Source organism: Scomber scombrus, chromosome 9 (assembly GCF_963691925.1).
Source record: "Scomber scombrus chromosome 9, fScoSco1.1, whole genome shotgun sequence".
Classification (NCBI taxonomy): domain Eukaryota; kingdom Metazoa; phylum Chordata; class Actinopteri; order Scombriformes; family Scombridae; genus Scomber; species Scomber scombrus.
This window is the reverse complement of record NC_084978.1, coordinates 6,346,578-6,366,916: the sequence shown is the minus strand read 5'-3', so window position 1 is coordinate 6,366,916 and position 20,339 is coordinate 6,346,578. Positions and strand designations below refer to the sequence as shown.

The 20,339-nt window shown below is 37.6% G+C and overlaps 2 protein-coding genes across 3 annotated transcripts in view; one reads left to right on the top strand and one right to left on the bottom strand.

The window, feature by feature from the left end:
• Positions 1-20,339, top strand: part of afg2a (AFG2 AAA ATPase homolog A) — a 294,269-nt gene that overhangs the window by 160,839 nt on the left and 113,091 nt on the right. Inside the window, exons 1-7 of one of the 2 annotated variants that reach the window (XM_062425344.1) lie at positions 13,748-13,919; positions 14,685-14,809; positions 15,105-15,262; positions 15,866-15,924; positions 18,619-19,257; positions 19,610-19,739; positions 19,886-19,942. In XM_062425344.1, coding sequence (XP_062281328.1) covers positions 13,748-13,919; positions 14,685-14,809; positions 15,105-15,262; positions 15,866-15,924; positions 18,619-19,257; positions 19,610-19,739; positions 19,886-19,942 — 1,340 coding nt within the window. Of the gene's footprint in view, positions 1-13,747; positions 13,920-14,684; positions 14,810-15,104; positions 15,263-15,865; positions 15,925-18,618; positions 19,258-19,609; positions 19,740-19,885; positions 19,943-20,339 lie in introns of those variants that run through there. The other variant, XM_062425345.1, reaches the window with a different exon arrangement.
• On the bottom strand, positions 904-12,893 carry nudt6 (nudix (nucleoside diphosphate linked moiety X)-type motif 6). The gene is made up of 6 exons (XM_062426086.1): positions 12,836-12,893; positions 12,638-12,805; positions 11,429-11,632; positions 5,486-5,541; positions 1,592-1,646; positions 904-1,291 (listed from the first exon to the last, which is right to left on the bottom strand). The coding sequence occupies exons 1-6, from the start codon at positions 12,891-12,893 to the stop codon at positions 909-911; spliced, it is 924 nt and encodes a 307-aa protein (XP_062282070.1). The 3' UTR covers positions 904-908.

Genomic DNA, 20,339 nt, shown 5'->3' with positions numbered 1-20,339 from the left:
TGCAGGATAGAGGCATCTTGTTTCAATATGTTTCGTAGACAGTTAGCGTTTATAAAGTGCCTTCAAATTATAAGTTACTGAAACTTGAAGATGAGGAAGGAGATGGGATTGAGGTAAATCACAGAGTTTTGTACTTGATACACTACAGAATTAAAATAACCCAACAAAAAAACAATAAGCATGCCTATCACACTAAAATAAAAACCCAAGTACTAACTATACTATCTCAACACACTTAATGGAAACTCAATATGTTTCCTGAGCTTGTCTTTGTTTTCTGATAAACTTGCGAGTTCCCTTTGCACTCGTTTAATTTGAGATTTGTGCAAAAAGTCCAACCTTCCATCGCACTGATGTTCAGATCAATCACAGATAGGCTGTTAACTTAAATAAAAAGATGATTGGCTCATGGGGTAACTTAGCAGGTCAGCCAATATTAATATGACAACTACTAGGCACTAGCGTTAGCTTCTGCTAATAGATGGTCCACTGACAATGATGGTTAACAAGTAGAAATTAGCTGAAATCAACACCGATTGTGAAATGATTTGTTCCCAACCAAACATACAGAAAAATTCAGAGTAGTACCTTTTAAAAATTGATTCAGCTGCTCACATCCACTATTCACAGCTGTGGATTTCCAACATGGCTGCCAAAGAAAGATAAACTGTATAAAACTCTGCAGTCTTGCAGGTACTGTAGTGGCTGTTCTTTAAAAACCACAAAGTGAATGTTCTGTAGGCTTCATCTATTGCATTATTTTTCTTCAACAGTAACAGTTAGTGTGCGAAACAGTGCACTGCAAATATAATTCCAGTCATAAATACACTTTAAATATGGGAAGTGCTGACAGCAATATGTCAGCATAGCTATCCTGGATACGCTAACTCCATCAGGTTCATAGCTTGTTAAGATTTTAGTGTTGGAAGAAGCTGCCTGTGGTATAACTGGTAAAACATCCCAGAATAGACAGCAGGGAGCTCCTCCATGGTGAGGTCTATTTTGTCAAAACCCTGCTTTAGGCCGTGAAGCAGAACCCTGGCTACACGAGAGGTGATGGGCGTAGTTTCGTTGGTCTTGGCCAACTCGGTGAGGTCCAGCCACTCGCAGCGCAGACACTCCTGAGTACAGAAGTTGATGTCGTAGGTGAGCGGGCTGAGTCGGCAGATGATATACATGTCCGACATGCCGAAGGCGCCGGGGTGGTTGTGCTGCTGTCGGATGCTGAGCAGAGATCTGAACTCAGAGCGAACGCCGGTTTCCTCGAAAACTTCACGAACTGCAGTGGCACCTGGGAGTGAGACATAAAGTTGTGGGGGAAAAGGGAAAATACATATATTTTTTTGTAAACATCTGACGCTGCTTTTTTGGGGTGGGTCATGTATATAATATTAAAGCTGCTTTTAAAATATTAAAGGTGAATTAGGAGGAACAGATAATAGGTCTTTTGCATAATATCATGTACCTTATTTTGTACAGTTCAAATGAATGTATATGTATCATCTTTAAATATATATAATACTTAAATCAAAGGATTTAGCTAGATGTACTGTATTAGTTTTTTTTTTGCTCTGTTGAGCGTGACACTCACCAATATTTTCTCCTGGATCAGACAAACCACCGGGGAATTTCCAAGCATTCTTTGTCTGAAATTAAAGAGAAAAAAATTAACATCAATTGTGACAGATGGCACTGCTGTAAATGTACCTGAGAGTAATATAAACATATACACTGCAAGTGTTTAAAGTCAGTAATCAGTGGGGATTTCTTAAGGCAGTATTGTTTTTGTTTTTATGTCTTTTCTTTAAGGAAATGTCAGCAGTAAAATATAATAGTATAATATGTTCCAAGGGATCTTCTTATGTATCTGAACTAATGATTATACAGTCAGACAGATGTTTAGTGCTCTGATCTGAGCATTCTTTCATTTATATGTTTTATATTCAATGCCTCTTGAGACGTTTGATGCGGTGAAGTGTGTCTTCCAAAACTTTTTCACCACTTATCCTTGATATTTAATAACAGTATGCTGCTGGTTAAATTATGATGTCAGTGTTGTATATATATATTTTTGTAGTTACTTTAAAGAATTTTGTATGCAGCGCTTGTTTTCAGAAAAAGCTATTACATCTTCAGATTTGTCCTCATTTTGCGGAGCACAAAATGCACTACAGCATCTATTTTCATGTATTGTCAACAAAATATTTTTTGGAGCTGTTTCAGATGTGCTGGTAGGAAAAAATAAAGAGATTTCGTGTAAATGTAATCAGTGTGGTTTTTTTCCAACTAAAACATCTCATCCCCACAGGAGCTGTCAGGTCTGAATGTGAAAATAATAATCCCAAAGACTTGGCTGGAAGGATGCCTGACATACACAGACTAAAAAATCTGCTGGGAAATGATGTGTAAATGTTATTGGCAATTGAGTCAGTCCCACACTATTACCCATTACATCATTTAGCCCCCCAATGGATGAAATTGTCTTCCATACCGATTATGTCCTGGTTTCTTTTCAGGAAGTTTGTAACCCTTTGTGAGCTCTGAACTAGCTCGGTCTGCCACAGACTCTGTTGCCAAGGGCCAGACTGTTATAAAGCCCATTTCCAGTAAACAGCTCGATGGGGAGGAGGAGTAGGAGGTAGGAGGAGAAGTAGGAGGCGGAGGAGGAAAGGAAGAGATAAAAAACTTCCACGCACTTCCAGGCCACTAACTGTTTCCCTCTGCTTCTGGACAAAAGCCATCAAGATAGATTATAAACTCTCAAGATCCCTGGCTGGGATACATGTCACGTGTGCAACGACAGGCCAGCTCTCAGGCCCACCTAAGATTCTGTGAATTATAGTGTGAACTGTACTTGTCATGTGATCCAAGTTTTACAGTAACCCCTACCATGTGGTCCTTCTTAGTCTACAGTATTTCTGCAGGAACTTGCCGAGTGACGGAAGAAACATGATCCTGAAAATGTGAGGGATTGTTGCAAATTTACTGACACTGATGAGGAATTAAAGGAGGCATAGTGCACATATTACAAGGTCTATATTTATATTCTGGGGCTCTACTGTTATTTCTTTGCATGATTTACAGTTACAAAAAAAAATAAAAATCTTTATCTTATACTGGCTCTTCAGTTCAGCCTCTAAGTGAAACAGGCCATTTTTATCTCATGTCTAATTAAGGCCTTTGACATAGGGGCCCTTGACATCACACATGAGCCCAAATCTGATCCGAAATTGGTGAGTGGACAACGTCAACAACACATAAGACAACTTCAGACAAACAAATTCTACCAATGGACTTCTGTTCATGGGCATACATGAACAATCAGAGATAACATTGCAAAGAAGCATTCAAAGCATCCAACATCTTAATGGTGTAAAAAGAAAAGAAAACCACAAAAAAAACATTAATATGTCCCTTTTAAATGATTTCAAATGATACAGAGCTATATTGTGTAAATGTTTTTTTGGGGAAAAATACTACTGGTAAAAAGTTGGTTCAAAAGACAAAAAAAATCCTCTTGTCCCCCACTTGTGGATTTCAATATACCAGCCTTTCAGATTCCTCAGATTCTTTCTGCCTCCACTATAATAGGAATGTGGTAAATATAATTGTGTCTGTGGTAACCTCAGGCAGATATCTGCATGACTGGATACCACTAAAGGAGAGTGAGAAGAATTATTTTTTAAATCTAGGAATAACAAAACTTTAAGAGATCTTACATTACGGTAGTGTTGGGATATATTACTGCGATGCTGTTATAATAATGGCAAAATATTCAATATATCTTAATACTCTTTAAGATATATATACTTAATACTATTTTCTTTTGACTTGCCAAATAATTCAGTGTACGACTGTTTGACTCTGAATTTATATATATGGATTCATGTTGTTGTGCGTGTTGAACGGGCTCAGACTCATGGTACAACATGTTTCATGGTACACAAGGCTGAAAATAAGGATTATTTTCATTATCAGTTCATCTATAGACTATTCATCTAATATGTTTTTATCTATAAAATGTCAAAATATAATAACTCCAATCAACATTTCTCCAAATTGATTGTTGTGTTAGATCAATGACCAAATATAAATCTAAAGATATTCAATTTTTGATATAACATAAAAGCAGCAAATCCTTAAATTTAAGAAGCTAGAACTGGAGAATGATATATCTACATTTTAGCCATTTCAATACTGTTCTATGGCCAAATCAACAAATCCACTCATCATTTCAGTGCTATTATTTTTATCTTCAGTTCCACAGATATCGGGAGGTGTCATAGATTAATTTCTTGCAAAATATGTCTTGTGAAAATATAATTTAATAGGAAGTGCAGTCACACCGTAAGCACCCTGTGGTTCCTACTTTAATGAACACCAACCCTCTGCAGGTGTTTTGTGGTGCAGTTAAAGCTTTGGACAGTTCATTCAGCTTAGTTTAGAGAATATGTGTGAAAGGACCTTTACTTACCGCCTCATTTATTTCAAATTGAGTGAGCTGGCACCTCTAAAAACATGATTAGTTTCCAAATTGGTGTCATTGTGCAATCACTTCTTAAAATTGGTGGAAATCTCATTTTGGCCCGGTGAGAATGCAAACAGATCTCTATAAAAATGTTTTTAAAAGAGGCCTGTTGTAAATCAACCTCATAACAACTTGAGCACTACAGCAGGGCTCTGTGAGAGCTGACAGACACACACAGACAAAATTGTTTGAGTGCATTCAGCCCATGTAAACAGCGTGTTTGCTTGAGGTCAACTAACGTTGTGTGGAGCTAAGTTAAGTGTGATTTCCACCCACGTTTGGATAAACAGAAGCAATATACAACTCACTAAACAAACAAAACTAAATCGCAGATGTTTTAATAGTTTTTTGTTTTCACTGACGATGCAAAGATAAGTGTCCAACTTTCACTTTTTGGCTCAGTTTCACGAGCTAGTGACTCTATCTGCAAAAACTACTTTTACACACCAAACTATTTCTATTTTTCTATTTAAGAAATGTGTGTGAGTAATCACTGCATTATGTTTACAGCTATCCAATTAATGCATTCAATCAAAAATGTATCATTAAATTCATGCTACAGAATTCAAATTTAACCAAATAATAGTGAGACAATGCAGTAGTGAAGTTTCACACTTGAGAATAGGCAAAAAAAAATAAAAATTGGTATAAACTAACAAGAAACAAAAATGCAACTTTAATTCATCCTATATCTAGTTATCTTCTAGATTTCTGAGGCTCAGACTTATTTCTTAGTGTTGCAGCCAACATATATATTGTTAAATAGGTATCTTTGTATAAATGGTATGGCAAAATCTGTTGAAATGATGTTTGATGAACCTCTACTGTCTTATCATAACACCCAACCCTAATATGTGGGGCCGAAATAATACAGAACTGATCTTTGAGTGATTGAAAATGTACATTATGTTCAATGTGAATGACAGCACTGTATTTTGTAAAGAATAAAAAAAATACCTTGTTTCTGTCTTGGACGACAAGAACTTTTCCATTGGACTCATCAACAACTGCACCTGTATGACAACAACAACAACAAAGGATCATACAATCATGTCAAATATTGTCTCTTGTATTGCCAATATATATATATATAGGCAATATATATATATATATATATATATATATATATATATATATATATATATATATTGATTTTTTATATATATATATATTTTTATATATATATATATATATATATATATATATAAAAAATCAATCCATATTTCACAATTAAATTTCACTGTGTCCTAGTCACAGTTCTCGCTCAGATTTCCTAGTCTGACTCCTTTTTTTTGGATTTAAACGATGCTGGCGTTTGCCTCGTGTGGAGCTGGACTTAAGGTTAAGGAGAGAGCCATGAGTTGTGTCCCAAGTGTCTGGGTGTGGGTCATTTTAGGGAAGCCCTGTCTTACAAATTAACTGCAGCATTTTGCCACTGTCAGTAAGAGAGGAAGGCCTGTTTAGTCTCACTTATAGAAGCTCAGGTGCCTCATAAAGAGTGCAGTAGGCTAACCCATAACCTAAAAAGATGGAGGGGAAAGCTCTCTTGCCAAGAGATGGAGGCTTTACAAGCTTAAATAGAGCAGTTTAAAGCTTTGGTGTGGGCTACACAACACCCACCCACCGCTAAGGTGTTTGCCTGGTATTGGGGTGAGGATGGGAATGCTGTAATGTTGACAAGAGCTTCAAACTCTCAGTTTCAAGCCGGCAACATTGCTGCAGAACTTCTTGCTCGTTCTCAAGGGCAAGCACGAGCTCATTTCAGTAGACAACACCTCTGTAGTGTTTCATATCAACCATAAGCGGGGGGGGGGGGGGGGGGTCACTTGAATCCCTCACATTCTCACAATGCTAAGCTAGTATGCTCATCTTTATCATGTTCAGCATTCATGTTGGCATGCGTATATTTCTTAATTAGCACTTAATGGTTGAGGTTGATTTTAATGTCATTACCTCTGCAAGAATTTAGTCATAAATCAAAGTATCATACATTTTTTTATTTTGTGACGGACATGAAGGTTTATACCAAATTTCATGACCTTCGTACCACAAATGTCCACATCACGGTCAAGGAAACGTTAGAGAATCATCAGCGTCATTAGGATTTATCTTTTGGGGGAATGTCTGTATTTTTGCATAGCAACCTAACCCTAACCCTAAACCTCAACCTATCTTAACCTTTACGTCAACATTACATTTGGGATAAATATTAATAAGATGTAGTACTTTTCCCAAAAAAAAGTGAACTATGGGGTTAAAATGAAACATTGGGGGGAAAGGCAACATTCTTTACTTTCTGGAGTTCAAACAAAGTAGAAGTGACTCAGCTGTACTTCTAAATGATGCAGATATCCCACTGTAGCATTTAACATTTTTTAGTCCTCTGTTTTAGCTTTTTTTTTTCAGCAGGTAGTGACTAAGAGAGGCTGCTATGTGCTGCTGTTGACAGCTCAGGCGGAGGAGGAGGGGGAAGTGGAGGAGGTGGAGGGAAAACGGACCACTTTCTTTTCCGGTGCTACAGTACGTCTGACCGACCAGTACCGGCCTCCTTAAATGAATGTCACAGATGTGTAAAGAGGGATGGGTCGTCTTAAAGGCCTGACTTGGACTTCCAAGTGGAAATTGATGTCATCCCCGATCCCTGTGCCATATGGCGTTTCACAGGAGACGGACTGGTTGCTGCTAAGGGAGGCTATCATTATGTAGCCTTCAGTCCAGGAAACTAAATGCTCAAAAAGGAGCAGGGGGGAAAAAAAGAATACGAGTTTTGAGACAAAAGCCCAGAAGCAATCATCAAACCGAGTGTTTTGTAATAAACAAGTGTTAACTGCTTTGGATTATAGTTGGCATCCGAGCCATAAAAAAACTTCAAAAAACTTAATTGTCTCCTCTTACCTCATATTTCATTTATCCTTCTACTACTTTTCAGGGAAAAAAAAAAAAAAAAAAAAAAAAATATATATATATATATATATAAATAAAATTAGGTCCAAAAAAAAATTATTAAAAGGTTCCATAAATCACTACATGATGCATCAAATCATGAAACACTCCTTGTGAATGACAATAATGATGTTAATTTGTGTGTATATCAGCCAAAATGTATTTTCTTATTTTCTTCACCTCCTTGTTAAGACTGTGTGAACGGCAGCTGACTCAGCCTTTAGCTGGGTGGAGACAGGATAGATTAGATACTTGTTAGATACTTATCCACCACCAGAATACCATCTATATAATAATAGCACTCATAACAGGATGTGATAGTTTACCGTCATAAATATGGAGATGGTAGTTTCTTGTAATCACTTAAGGCTCTTCTCCCTTCCTGAGAGGTCAGAGGTCAGGTAAAGCTGATCGGGTTTCAGTGTTATACTCAAAGACAGTTTGGCAGGATAGGTGTTGACATTGTCCAATTTCACTGTATTTCAATGTAGGACAATTACTTTGTTACTTGTATTATTGCCGCTCTCAACTTCTGCTTACCTAATGGGAATTAAATGACATTTCCTGTGCTTTACAACCTGGATCTTATTGTTGTAGGTGAAATAGTGACGTTGCATCAATCCAGCTATTTTTCTTCTACTCTGATACCTCAACTCAGCATATATCGATACTGAGTACATCTAAACAAAACTAAATTAAATCATTCATATGTAAGGTACCAAGAGACCAAAGATTTCTGTAGCACTAAAAAAAGCTTCTGGTACCTGCAGTGAAAGACTGAATGAAAGTAACTGGCAGCAACTATGAACTTACATAATGACATTGATAAATAACTGGACCTAATCAGTTTAATAAGGCCAATCTATTTCCTTATAATATGGTTATTATGATAATCTCCATCACGGTACTGATTGTGAACATAATTGTGCTGCTGTAAATCGATTTGCAATAAAGTATAACAGAACATGACTTCTTGATTTGTTTGTTCTTGTCCGTCGCACTAAACATCTGACGAGGCTAATCTCAGCGAACATCGTACCAGCAGCCGCATATCTGATTCAACTTGCAGTTTGAATCTGGAAGTCGCTCAGTAATGTGATAGATCGTTTTAAATACTGGTAAGCAAACTTTTAAAGCTCAGTGTTGAACAGTCAATGCAGGTCAGTTTGACCTCCAGATAACTACTTCAGACATTTGGGTTCAGATTTGATGGTTTTAAAGCTTTCTGAGGTTCCTATCTCCTTTGTACACCACTGTAAATCTGTTTCTATAAGAGCATTTATCCCCAATGAAGTTATTTACAGCATCATGCTCAGTGTTGGTCAAAACAACAAGAAGAGCCAACTTGTGAAACATCTGGATTCTCCTTAAAACAGCAAGTAAACTAAACTAGACTGTAGTGGAGATTAAAGCTGAGATTGCATTTATATTTAGAATCACTTCAGGTCATCAGACATATTTTTGGCAACTCATTTACTGGATGATTTCTCTCTAAACGGCTTCTTTGTGGTCTGTGTTTCTTACCATCTTTGTCACAATAATAAAGAGCCAAGGAAAGCAAGCACACAAGTATCTGTTTATCTAACCAGCTGTCTATTTCAGATTCCTGACCTTAGTTTCATCATAGTTTGTGAGGGGGGCACTCTGGCAACAAATTGGGAGTTTTTGAACCCCATTCCACACTGAAGGATGCTCTGGACATGTTCTGACATGCTTCAAGTGCATCCACTCTCTGGTAAAAAAGGTATAAACTGCACTCTGCCCTCTGCTGGATAATCAGAGACATAGCAGAAGTCAGCAACTCCTCCTTTTGTTGCTCTTCTCTCCATATTCACAATCCTGATCAGTAAATTTCCGTTTATGCAAGTGAAATGGGTCAAAGTAGAAAAATGCATAACAGACAAACAATCCTAAAAAAAAAAAAAAGATAATTAATTGCTGATGTTTTCTTGTGCAATAACCTCATGCAGGTTTACCTTTTTTATTTTATTATTTGTATTTAATTTAATCATTATTTAAAAGGATTTAGAAGTGGGAACAGTATAGACTTTAATTTCATCTACTAAAAAAAACACATCTGAAGCGTCTGTCAGTCTATGTAATGCGACAGCTTCCAAAACCTGAAGGATTCATTCATGTTAATAAATGAATGTCAGCTCTGTCTGGCGCAGCTTGACGCCAGTTTTCGTCACTGCTGGGCTAATGTAAACTTTTCTCCCGTATCAGTAGCGATTTGGGTTTGTGAGTCCCGGGAGCTTGTGGTCAGCTCGGAAAGTAATGTAACATGAGACGCTGCTCTGCCAATCACAGCCTGAGGTCTTTACAGCGCAGGGTAAGCTGGATAAATGCCTGTAGTCAGCAACCAAACTCAGAGTGTTCAGTCTAAGCAATTTGTATGCTGTATATACTCATCTGTAGTTAAAGCGGTTTTATTCATATTTTTATATTAACAATGGATGAAATAAGTACATGCAGACTAATGTGAAAGGGGTTGAGAACTATCGCCAGCTTTACTGAGTTTTTTTAGTATCTTTCAGTTCATTGTTTTAATTTTATGACCCAAGACTTCACCGTTTGGTTTACTGTCACCACTCTCATAAGTCCTGTTTCCAGCAGCAGCCAGCTGTTTTCAGTGGAAAAAGCTCTGATAAACTCAACTCTACTCTGCTTTAGACAAAGTGGGCGACAAGCTGGTGAACACACTGGAGTAATTAGCAGCTAAAGACACAAATATTTCCTTCAGGACTTGTTGGAAAACAAAACGAGAGCTAAAACATTAGTGAATATTGGACTTTCATTCATCAAGTGGCCAGAAACACAGCTGCAAATCAATACTCCTCATGTTCTCTATATAGACTGTATAATGTATACTTTGTCAGTGTTATGTTTAAAGTTAATATATTCATTTATATGATAATGGATTAAGATATTTTCCCATTGTGTTTTCTGATCAATGGTCCATTTAACATTTTGCAAATCACATAGTGGTTTTGATATCATTTTATTTTAGTGTGGTTAGTTTAATAGGGATATTGTCTTACAGTTTAGTTTTGGCCTTCATTTCTGTTGATTATGTCATCTGTGAAGGCAGCAGCATCACTAAAAATAAATCTGACAGGAGACACGAGAATCAGATAATCATAATCAAGCCAACCATTCAGCCAGATTACTGAACTTTTATTACTTTATTTGGAGGTAAAATTAACTCTGACTACCCAAATGTTGATAATTATTGCTCATTGCACAAGAAAATTGGAAGTTGAAATATCTACGGCAAGCAGTATAGGTCAAAGATGAACCAGAATGTCAGGACATGGGTTTCGTTTACAATCTGTCTGTCTGTCTCACTGCTCGTGTTTCTTGCCCCATGCTACTTCTTTTCACCTCTTAGATGTCTTTTAACCCTTACACACTGTTCATATTTGGGCATTTCACAGTATCCCCTCATAATTAGTGTCTATACGTAATTTTGGGACCACAAATCATCGTCTTTAATAAATGTGAATACATGTGCACAAATATTTTTAGAACGTTGAAATATTTCAATTTGTTGCATAGTCTGCGTAACTTCTGGATAAGTCATCAAATTCCTGGCTAAAAGATTGTTTTTCTTTTCTCAAATGTTAAAATGGGTCAAATAACACCCTGAACAGTAAGTAAGGGTTGAGGAGGTAGAGATTAATGCTGTAAAAACATTTTATACTGCATGTTAGAAAAAGCATTTGGTTGATTATACTGTTTCTATGCATTTAAACTCCAGAAAGAGTACGTGTTGTCAAGGTAACAACTACCAGGACCTACATAAACACTAAACAATGGTCTTAATATGAGTGCTGACAGCAAAAATATTATTGTGTGTCTTCCCTTCATTAGTAAATTAAATCTTGGAAAGAAATAATTACAAGCAACCGTGAACACTTTAACTTCTTCACCCTCAACTATATCTGTGATTTCTACCTGCTACTCCAATTTGGTGAGTTGCAAACCCTGGCAGTCTGCTTTCCCCTTCTCCCAACCAGACAGACAAGACAGCGTGGTCATCTTTGGCGTGGTGGAAGGTGAAGCCGTGAGCGGAGGCGGCTGCAGCAAATCGGCTCAGTGAGATGGGAACTCGAAGCCACACCGCGACCCTCCCATCTGCTTTCCACTGGACCAAAGAATCTGTAAAGTACATAAATCACAGGGATCCACAAGCTTTATTCAATTATGTACTGTATCCATTTCCTTTGTTAAAAGAATACACTTAAAACAGGAAGTATGTAGAAAACAAGACAAAGTGAAAAAAATTGAAGATGAGATATCTGCTTAATGTCATTGTGGGGAGAACATTGGGAATTTCAGCAAGATGACAAACAACAGAGACACTCTGGTGGAAGTAAAAAGAGATTAAAGATGCAGCTTTTTTTAAGAGAAAAGAGGTTTATATTACAAACAGTGAAGACCTGCAACAACTCAAATAAAGATGCCATATATTCTATACTTCCAACATCTTAACTATACGATTTGCTAATCTTCAGATTATTCAATAAGGAAAATAATCGTACATTTCTGCCCTAATTCAAACAGAAACACTCTCTTCCTTCATTGAATTTCATTATTTTGCCTTTGAGCAATGCACAAGAAAATATATTTCATTTGTGAAGTGGAATCAATAAAGACACATGCTTCTATTTATTAATTTATTAATTCAGTGGGGAAATAATGACCTTTCAGGGACTTCTCACTCACCTTTAAACATATACACAACCTTTAAGAAGAGCTTTGTTTTGTGTAGTCATGCCTCTTTACTGCCTATGGTCATGCATGAGTGAATGTTCAAAGCTGAATATTAAACATTCACTTCCACATGCACCACACCAAGGTTAAAAACATAATGAAAATTGTATGATCTGTTTCATAACACTCATTTTACAACAAGGCATGCAATGTGTGATCAAACCAAGAAAAAGTGCATGCAGTACTTCCATGCATGTGTGCAGCTCTAATAAGAAATAAGTTCCTGACTTGAGTCGTAGTGTTTTATATGAAAGAGCTGCCCTGGTTAATGGTTAGTGTAAAGCGGGTCAATGATTTACTGGAGTTCATGATGTTTTCACAACACTGACAGGACTGAACTGCACAGTATTTGACTCTGTGTCTTATCCTGCAGACATTATAACAACCAACCTTTCAGTAATCCACTGAATGAGCTTTCGCTGATGTCCTCTGGTAAACCGGTGTCAGCCAGGTTCACTGTCACTCCACCGAATCGGTCCACTTTCCCCATTAAAGCTCCGCTCCCCTTCACCCGGTGCAGCTGGGAACGATCCCCGGTGCATGAAAACGCACGGACTGCTGTGCGTGCGGGACAAAGCCGCAGCTTACCGCAACACCTTCCTCTCAGCAGGGGTAATAGTTTGTACACAAAGGCAGAAGCAGACATGTTACCAGCTGCTTTAAACAACACTTTTAACCCTTTAAAAACAGACTTTGATCAGTTTCCGACCGGCATGTGCAGCTAGGTTACGCAAACGTCCGGCCCGAAAGTTGCATAAATACCGTAATGCTCTGACAAGATAGCTGGAGTACCGTTTCTTATATACAGTCTATGGTACCGTAACGAACTTCATTCACAATCTGTCCATTTTGCAAGATAATGCGTAAATGGTTATTGGACAATGTTGACTTTTTAGGTAGAAAAGAATAGGCAATGTCTGGTGGTAAATTCGGATAAATGTTCCACATCTTAACCTTTTAAATCCCCAAAATATCTTTGCATAGATATTGTTGCGCTTTGCTGAAGATCGCAGACGTGCAAGAAAATTCACAAATAATACCAAAAAAAAAAATATGTAGAAAGCGCAATTTTGCATATAAAATGCATGCCGAATCCAAGACGGCATCTTATTGATTTGTAAGCATTAATCATTTATATCGATTTATGGGTTAATCTTTGCTGATAATAAAGGAAACCTAAAAATAATAATATTTTCAATGTAATTCTGCATGACTGTATCTTGAAGGCACATTGGGTTCACTGCATCATAGCTAATATTTTCTTATTTTGCACCGTTTAGCTCATTTTGTTTTATTGCAAAACAATTTAAACAATTTAAAATGTAACCTTTCACAATGTAAACAATAAAAAAAGGTCACCAGTTATAAAACCTGAACCAAAAGTTGCATGGTATTACGGTAAAAAGAAGGCGGGACTAAACTTTAACCAGGAAGTTTACTGCACGTCCCCGTGTTTACACATGTTTGCACTTTCACGTGGGGAAGATTTTCACTGTTAAAATGTCTTCCAAGAAGAATAAAAGCAAATCAAAGAAGACGAGTGAAGGAGAAAGTTCCCTCGTGCTGAAGGATGGATCCAGTGACTCCAACCTGCAAACCTCCAGCCAGGAAGGAGCAAGCTGCAGAAGTTCACACTGCAACTCCTTTACTGTCATTGATTTCATTGAGAAAGGTACAGATTTTAGCACATAAACTAAACTATTGTGACAGGCTTTGACACTATTATATAATACAGTTCAGCAAATGAGCCAATCTGCAGTGAGGTTTGTATAAAGGGTTCAGTGATGCTGAAGTGATGCTGAGAGATGATCAGAGCAGTGTACAGGAACCTAAAATTAACAGCTGCACACTTGTTTGGTGTCTAATTTAAAATTGCAAGCTGTTTGGCATTAATGGCAAAGTTGATTTATTAACCCTATAATGCTAAGTGAATCTTATTTGATACATGAGTTTTGGAGAGCTCTACATCATCAGTGTGATCATTTTCCCCCCTGAGAAACCTGATGTATAAGATCAGATTCATGTACTGCACAGATAAACTAATACAGTGTTGAATTACTAAATATGTTGTAGTTATAATTCCTGTTGAAAATGTGTGCATCAAATGAGATACAACAGTTATAGAAGATATCATTTGTCTGTACATTTGTCATTTTATTGCATCTGGTTATTATGCAGTTGTATATACAATATGTGTGTAAATAAATACTCTAAATATATATCTTATATTTGGACACAGTGCCACACGGACCATTTACAACATTAAAATGTTTGTACATGTTAACAAATATATAATTTAACATGTACCAACATTATTTTACTGCTAATACTTATTTACTGTGTGGAGCTTTTAATGATGTAATATTTGCTACTATTATGTAAGTAAAGGAATTTCCACATTTGATTTAAAACCTGTTTTTGTTTTTTTTCTTCACAGCTGATGACAAAACACCCAAAAGTTGCAGATCATCTTTAGCACAAATGGGCCTCAATTCAATGAAGTCAGCCAGCGTGTGCATCAGTAGACCAGTCCTGCTTACGAGTCCTGCAGGACAACAGGAGGTATCCTCTTCTCTTCTCTTCTCTTCTCTTCTCTTCTCTTCTCTTCTCTTCTCTTCTCTTCTCTTCTCTTCTCTTCTCTTGTCTTGCCTTGCCTTGTCTTCTCTTCTCTTCTCTTTTGCTGCATGTTTTGTCTCCTCTCTTTAATAAAGGACATTCACTGCCTCTCCCTCCTCTTCAGTGGAGGCTTGAGCCCTCAGTTGAATGATCATCCCTTTTTCAGTGGACACAATCTTCCCTTACTAATTAGTAATTTAGGTGTCTCAAATCTTCTTTCTGTTTCCTTTCCGTGTTACAGGTGTGTTTGGGATGGCCTGTTGTCTCTTTCCCCGGTGGAAGAGTCGGCCTTCAGAAATGTGTCCAGAACAACCTGAGAGTGAAAACAGGGGATGAAGTGATGCTGCAGCCACTAACGGGTCCTGTGCTGCAGGCTGAGGAGGTGTTTTTGTCTCCTAGGTAACATTTATCTAACACTCAATTGCTAGTTTACGCTAAAATTAATGCTTTCAATACAACAGTCTTGCAGCATATTGTTCCTCCATGAAGGCTATGCTGTTTATGATGTTTCAGAGATGAATAGATACAACATCATGGTCATTTTGGAGGATTTTGATGTTGAATTGTGTTCTGTTATTCTGTTATACACAGAGGTGATCTTTATATTTTGTCCATCTCTTTTATATCAATGTGAGTCAAAGAAATACGTATATTTCACCCATTTCATTCTGCCAACTTGCTTAGAAATATCAGGAAACTGATAAAAAGCAACCCAACAAACAGCTGCAACTGAAATGCAAATATCTTAATACAAATATGTGATGGAGTTATGTGTAATATAATCATTGTCATAATACACAAGAGCTTCAACAAGTGGTAGGGCCAAGGGAAGGACTGGGTCTGCTTTTTCATTGTATATTTTAAGTAAATGCTGCCATCTGCTGGTTATTGCTTGCAACTGCAGTTCAAATGTCACTTGTCAATAAACAATATTTCCCTCTAAATCAAAAACTGAAATAAGTGTGTAGATGATGATCTCAACTTTATGTAACTTTCATTCAGGTCAAAAGATGACAAACTTGATACAGACGAGTTCAAGAACTTCCTCCTGATGTCTTTGGGTAAGTTGACCTTATCCTCACACATTCACAGGTTTGTAAGCACATCAGTATGAAATTTATACACTTATCACATATAGTTTTTGTCTTTTTCATAATTAACTGTGTGCTTGAGTTTATATGTATATATATATATATATATATATATATATATATATATATATATATAGTAAGTAGATATTGTATATGTAAAGTATATGATGATGCTTTGCTATATTGTACTGTGTCCATACATACAGTTGAAACCAGAAGTTTACATACACTGTATAAAAAGACACATAACCTTTTTTTTTCTCACTGTCTGACTTTATATCAGACGAAACTTTTCCTGTTTTAGGTCAGTTAGGATTACAAACATTATTTATATTTGCTAAATGCCAGAATAATGAGAGGGATAATTTTTTAGACAATTTTTTATTACTTTCTTCAAAGTCAGAAGTTTACATACACTAAGATTACTATGCCTTTAAACAATTTGGGAAAGCCCAGATGATGATGTGATGGGTTTGGAAGCTTCTGATAGGTTAACTGACAACATTTGAGTTAATTAGAGGCACACCTGTGGATGTATTTTAAGGCACACCTCAAACACACTGCTTCCTGTTCGTGTGACATCCTGGGGAAATCAAAAGAAATCAGTCAAGATATCAGGAAGAAAATTGTGGAATTCCACAAGTATGGTTCATCCTTGGGTACAATTTCCAGATGCCTGAAGGTGCCACGTTCATCTGTTCAAACAACTATACGCAAGTATAAACACCATGGGAATGTCCAGCCATCATACCACTCAGGAAGGAGACAGGTTCTGTGTCCCAGAGACGAACGTGCTTTGGTGCGAAATGTGCGTATCAACCCCAGAACAAAAGCAAAAGACCTTGTGAAGATGCTGGCTGAAGCTGGTAAGAGAGTGTCATCATCCACAGTGAAACGAGTCCTGTACAGACATGGTCTGAAAGGCCACTCAGCGAGGAAGAAGCCATTGCTCCAAAAGCGACATAAAAAAGCCAGATTACAGTTTGCAAATGCACACAGGGACAAAGACCTTAATTTTTGGAGACATGTCCTGTGGTCTGATGAAACTAAAATTGAACTGTTTGGCCATAATGACCATCGTTACATTTGGAGGAAAAAGGGGGAAGCTTGCAAGCCTAAGAACACCATCCCAACTGTGAAGTACGGGGGTGGCAGCATCATGTTGTGGGTGTGTTTTGCTGCAGGAGGGACTTGTGCACTTCACAAAATAGATGGCATCATGAGGAAAGAACATTATGTAGAAATATTGAAGCAACATCAGCCAGGAAGTTAAAGCTTGGGTGCAAATGGGTCTTCCAAATGGACAATGACCCTAAGCATACCGCCAAATTAGTTACAAAGTGGCTTAAGGACAACAGAATCAATGTTTTGGAGTGGCCATCACAAAGCCCTGATCTCAATCCTATAGAAAATGTGTGGGCAGAGCTGAAAAGGAGTGTGCGAGCAAGGCGGCCTACAAACCTGACTCAGTTACACCAGTTCTGTCAGGAGGAATGGGCCAAAATTCCGGCAAACTATTGTGAGAAGCTTGTGGAAGGATACCCAAAACGTTTGACCCAAGTCATACAGTTTAAAGGCAATGCTAACAAATACTAATGAAATGTATGTAAACTTTTGACTTTGAAGAAAGTATTAAAAAATAGTCTAAAAAATTATCTTTCCTATTATTCTGGCATTTAGCAAATATAAATAATTTTGGTAATCCTAACTGACTAAAAACAGGAAAAGTTTCGTCTGATATAAAGTGAGAAAAAAAAGGTTGTGTGTCTTTTTATACAGTGTATGTAAACTTCTGGTTTCAACTGTACCTTTCATACATTATCCATGCACCTTAGACTTCATGACCAGAGGGCATGTTTCATAAAGTCAGATTACAGGCTTAACTTCACTTCAGGCTTCACTTCACCAGTATTAAGATCCATCCACCAGACTCAAACACAGTGTTTAATATGTTTAGTTCCACCCTAAAGGTTCTTCCTTACAGCTGAATATGATTAAGTTTACAGTTCATGGGCTGCACTTATTATGCACTTTAAATCTGAGCTTATATAGTTTTTTAGTTTGCCAGAGCTATGCATTACTCCAGTCAATGTTTGTGCTTTTAAATGCATTGTAGCCTCATAGTAAGAAACATTTTCAAGATTTTTTCACATTTTAAATGTCACTTAAATACAATTAAAGAAAAAGACACCCAGAAATATCACTATAAAATGTTTTATTGTCATTACTTGCTATGGTTCTGTTAATTTTCACTGTAATATGTATTCTTAGTGTTGCATGTTCAGTTTATGCTGCTCTGTGATTGAGATAATCACAGTTTTTTCTTCAGATGTCCATTTCTCCACTGTGAATTGATGTGATTTGTGCTTGATATCTGTGGTTTGTGTTTCACCGTCAGTTTTTGAACCAAACTTTAATTAGTAGGATTTCAGCTCTGTGTTGGCTTCATGAAGTTCTGGTTCAGTTTGTCAGACTCATTTAAGACAGGTCTTTCACATCGAGGCCTGTTTTCTGGCCACCTTTATGAAACAACCCTCAGTAACTTACCTCTATTTTGAGAGAAAAAAAAGAAAAACTGAATTACTGTTCAGTGTTTTATTACTGCCCAGACAGCCCTGTTTGCTTTGGTGGAATAACTTTCCTGGTTTGTCTGTCTCGTGCCAGTTGGAAACATCGTTCTGCCAGGAAACGTCCTGTCCCTGACCTACTTCGGCCGGTCGTGTAGCCTCCGGGTTGAAGCTGTAAGAGGGGAGGACGGCGTCACCCTTCAGAGACCAGCTCCTTTGTCAGGATCTGGCCCTGACACCGAGGAGTCTTCCGTGATGAACTCCGTGCTGGACTCCTCGTCAGCTGACCTCTCCCTGCAGCTGAGCCTGCTTACTGTGGATGACACCGGGACACCAGGGACGCCTGGAGAGCCCTGTCTAGCAGCCAGCACCCCACTAAGACCGGCCAACCTCGCTTCTCTCCCATCACCCACCACTCCCTCCTACAACTCCCAGAATCCCCCTGCAGGGTCGGAGGAGAATACCGTCAGTCTGGAGGCGTCACTCAGCTCAGAGCAGGCAGAGAAAATCCCCACAGCCTCCCCTGCTGGTGCTTTGAGTACTGACACCTTCTACTGTCTCTCCTGCTCCACCAAAGTGAGTTTCAGAGACAGAGCAGGGCAGGAGGATTCAGATGCAGAAGCCAAAAGGTCAAAGGTCATGTATAGCATGATTGGCGGGCTCAGCAGCCAGTTGGATGTTATCAGAGAGACAATTGAGCTTCCTCTGAAACACCCTGAGCTGTTCTCCAACTACGGTAGGTCACCTTGTAAAATGACTGTGATGAGACTTTCACTTTTCTATATAACGTTTTAATTGTTTATCATCATTTAAAAAGTGTTCAGACAAACAGACAGACAGTTTTCATGGTACTGGTAGTGGAATATGTTGTGCTTGCAGTTGAATTTCACGTGCACTCATGGAAGATGGTTGTGGAAGTAAAAAAATGTGTCATTCGGTTTTGTGTCCACATGCATACATTAGACATTAAAACAGTCACAGTTTGCCCATCTAAAGATTACTTATTGTACAAAGTGACACAGGTTTTTGTAAATTAAGACTCTATTTGTCATTATCAAAAATCTAAATGCAAGTTTTTTTCTAAATAGGGATCCCACCTCCTCGAGGAGTCCTCCTGTATGGTCCTCCGGGCACAGGGAAGACGATGATTGGACGAGCCATAGCCAATGAGGTCGGAGCTCACATGACGGTGATCAACGGGCCGGAGATCATAAGCAAGTACGGTCACATTTATCGTTAATGTAGTCTAACTTTTCTGTCCCACTATAAAATGAAAAATATAAAAAGATGAATATTGATGATTTTTCAATATTTTGCACTTGTCTATAGTCATATTATTCACTTAGAGGTTTTTGTCTTTGCAGATTTTATGGTGAAACGGAAGCGAGGCTCAGGGAGATATTCACTGAGGCGGCTCAGAGGTGAACTTTTTGGTTAATCTCGCTGGCTGTATCATACATTAGCATCATCATCATCATCACTGGCCTAATACATCATTCACATTTTAGTTCTGCATTTGCTGAACACTGTGTTTTTTTATTTTTTATTATTCTATGGTTTTTATATTTATTTGTGTGCTATATTAAATGTACAAGTTGTTAAATGGAGTTAATGTGTCTTATGCAGTGAAAACACAGTTCACATAAAGCCTTCATGCTTAATACTACAATGATACTGAGGATTTACATAATTAGTAAAGTTAAACTGCAGCCCAATAAATTATCTAAAGAAGAAGGAAAATAGTTAAAAATGAGTAAATAAATCAAAATATGTATGTATAACTGCTACAGTTTATGATTTTCATCCTCACAGTCTTGG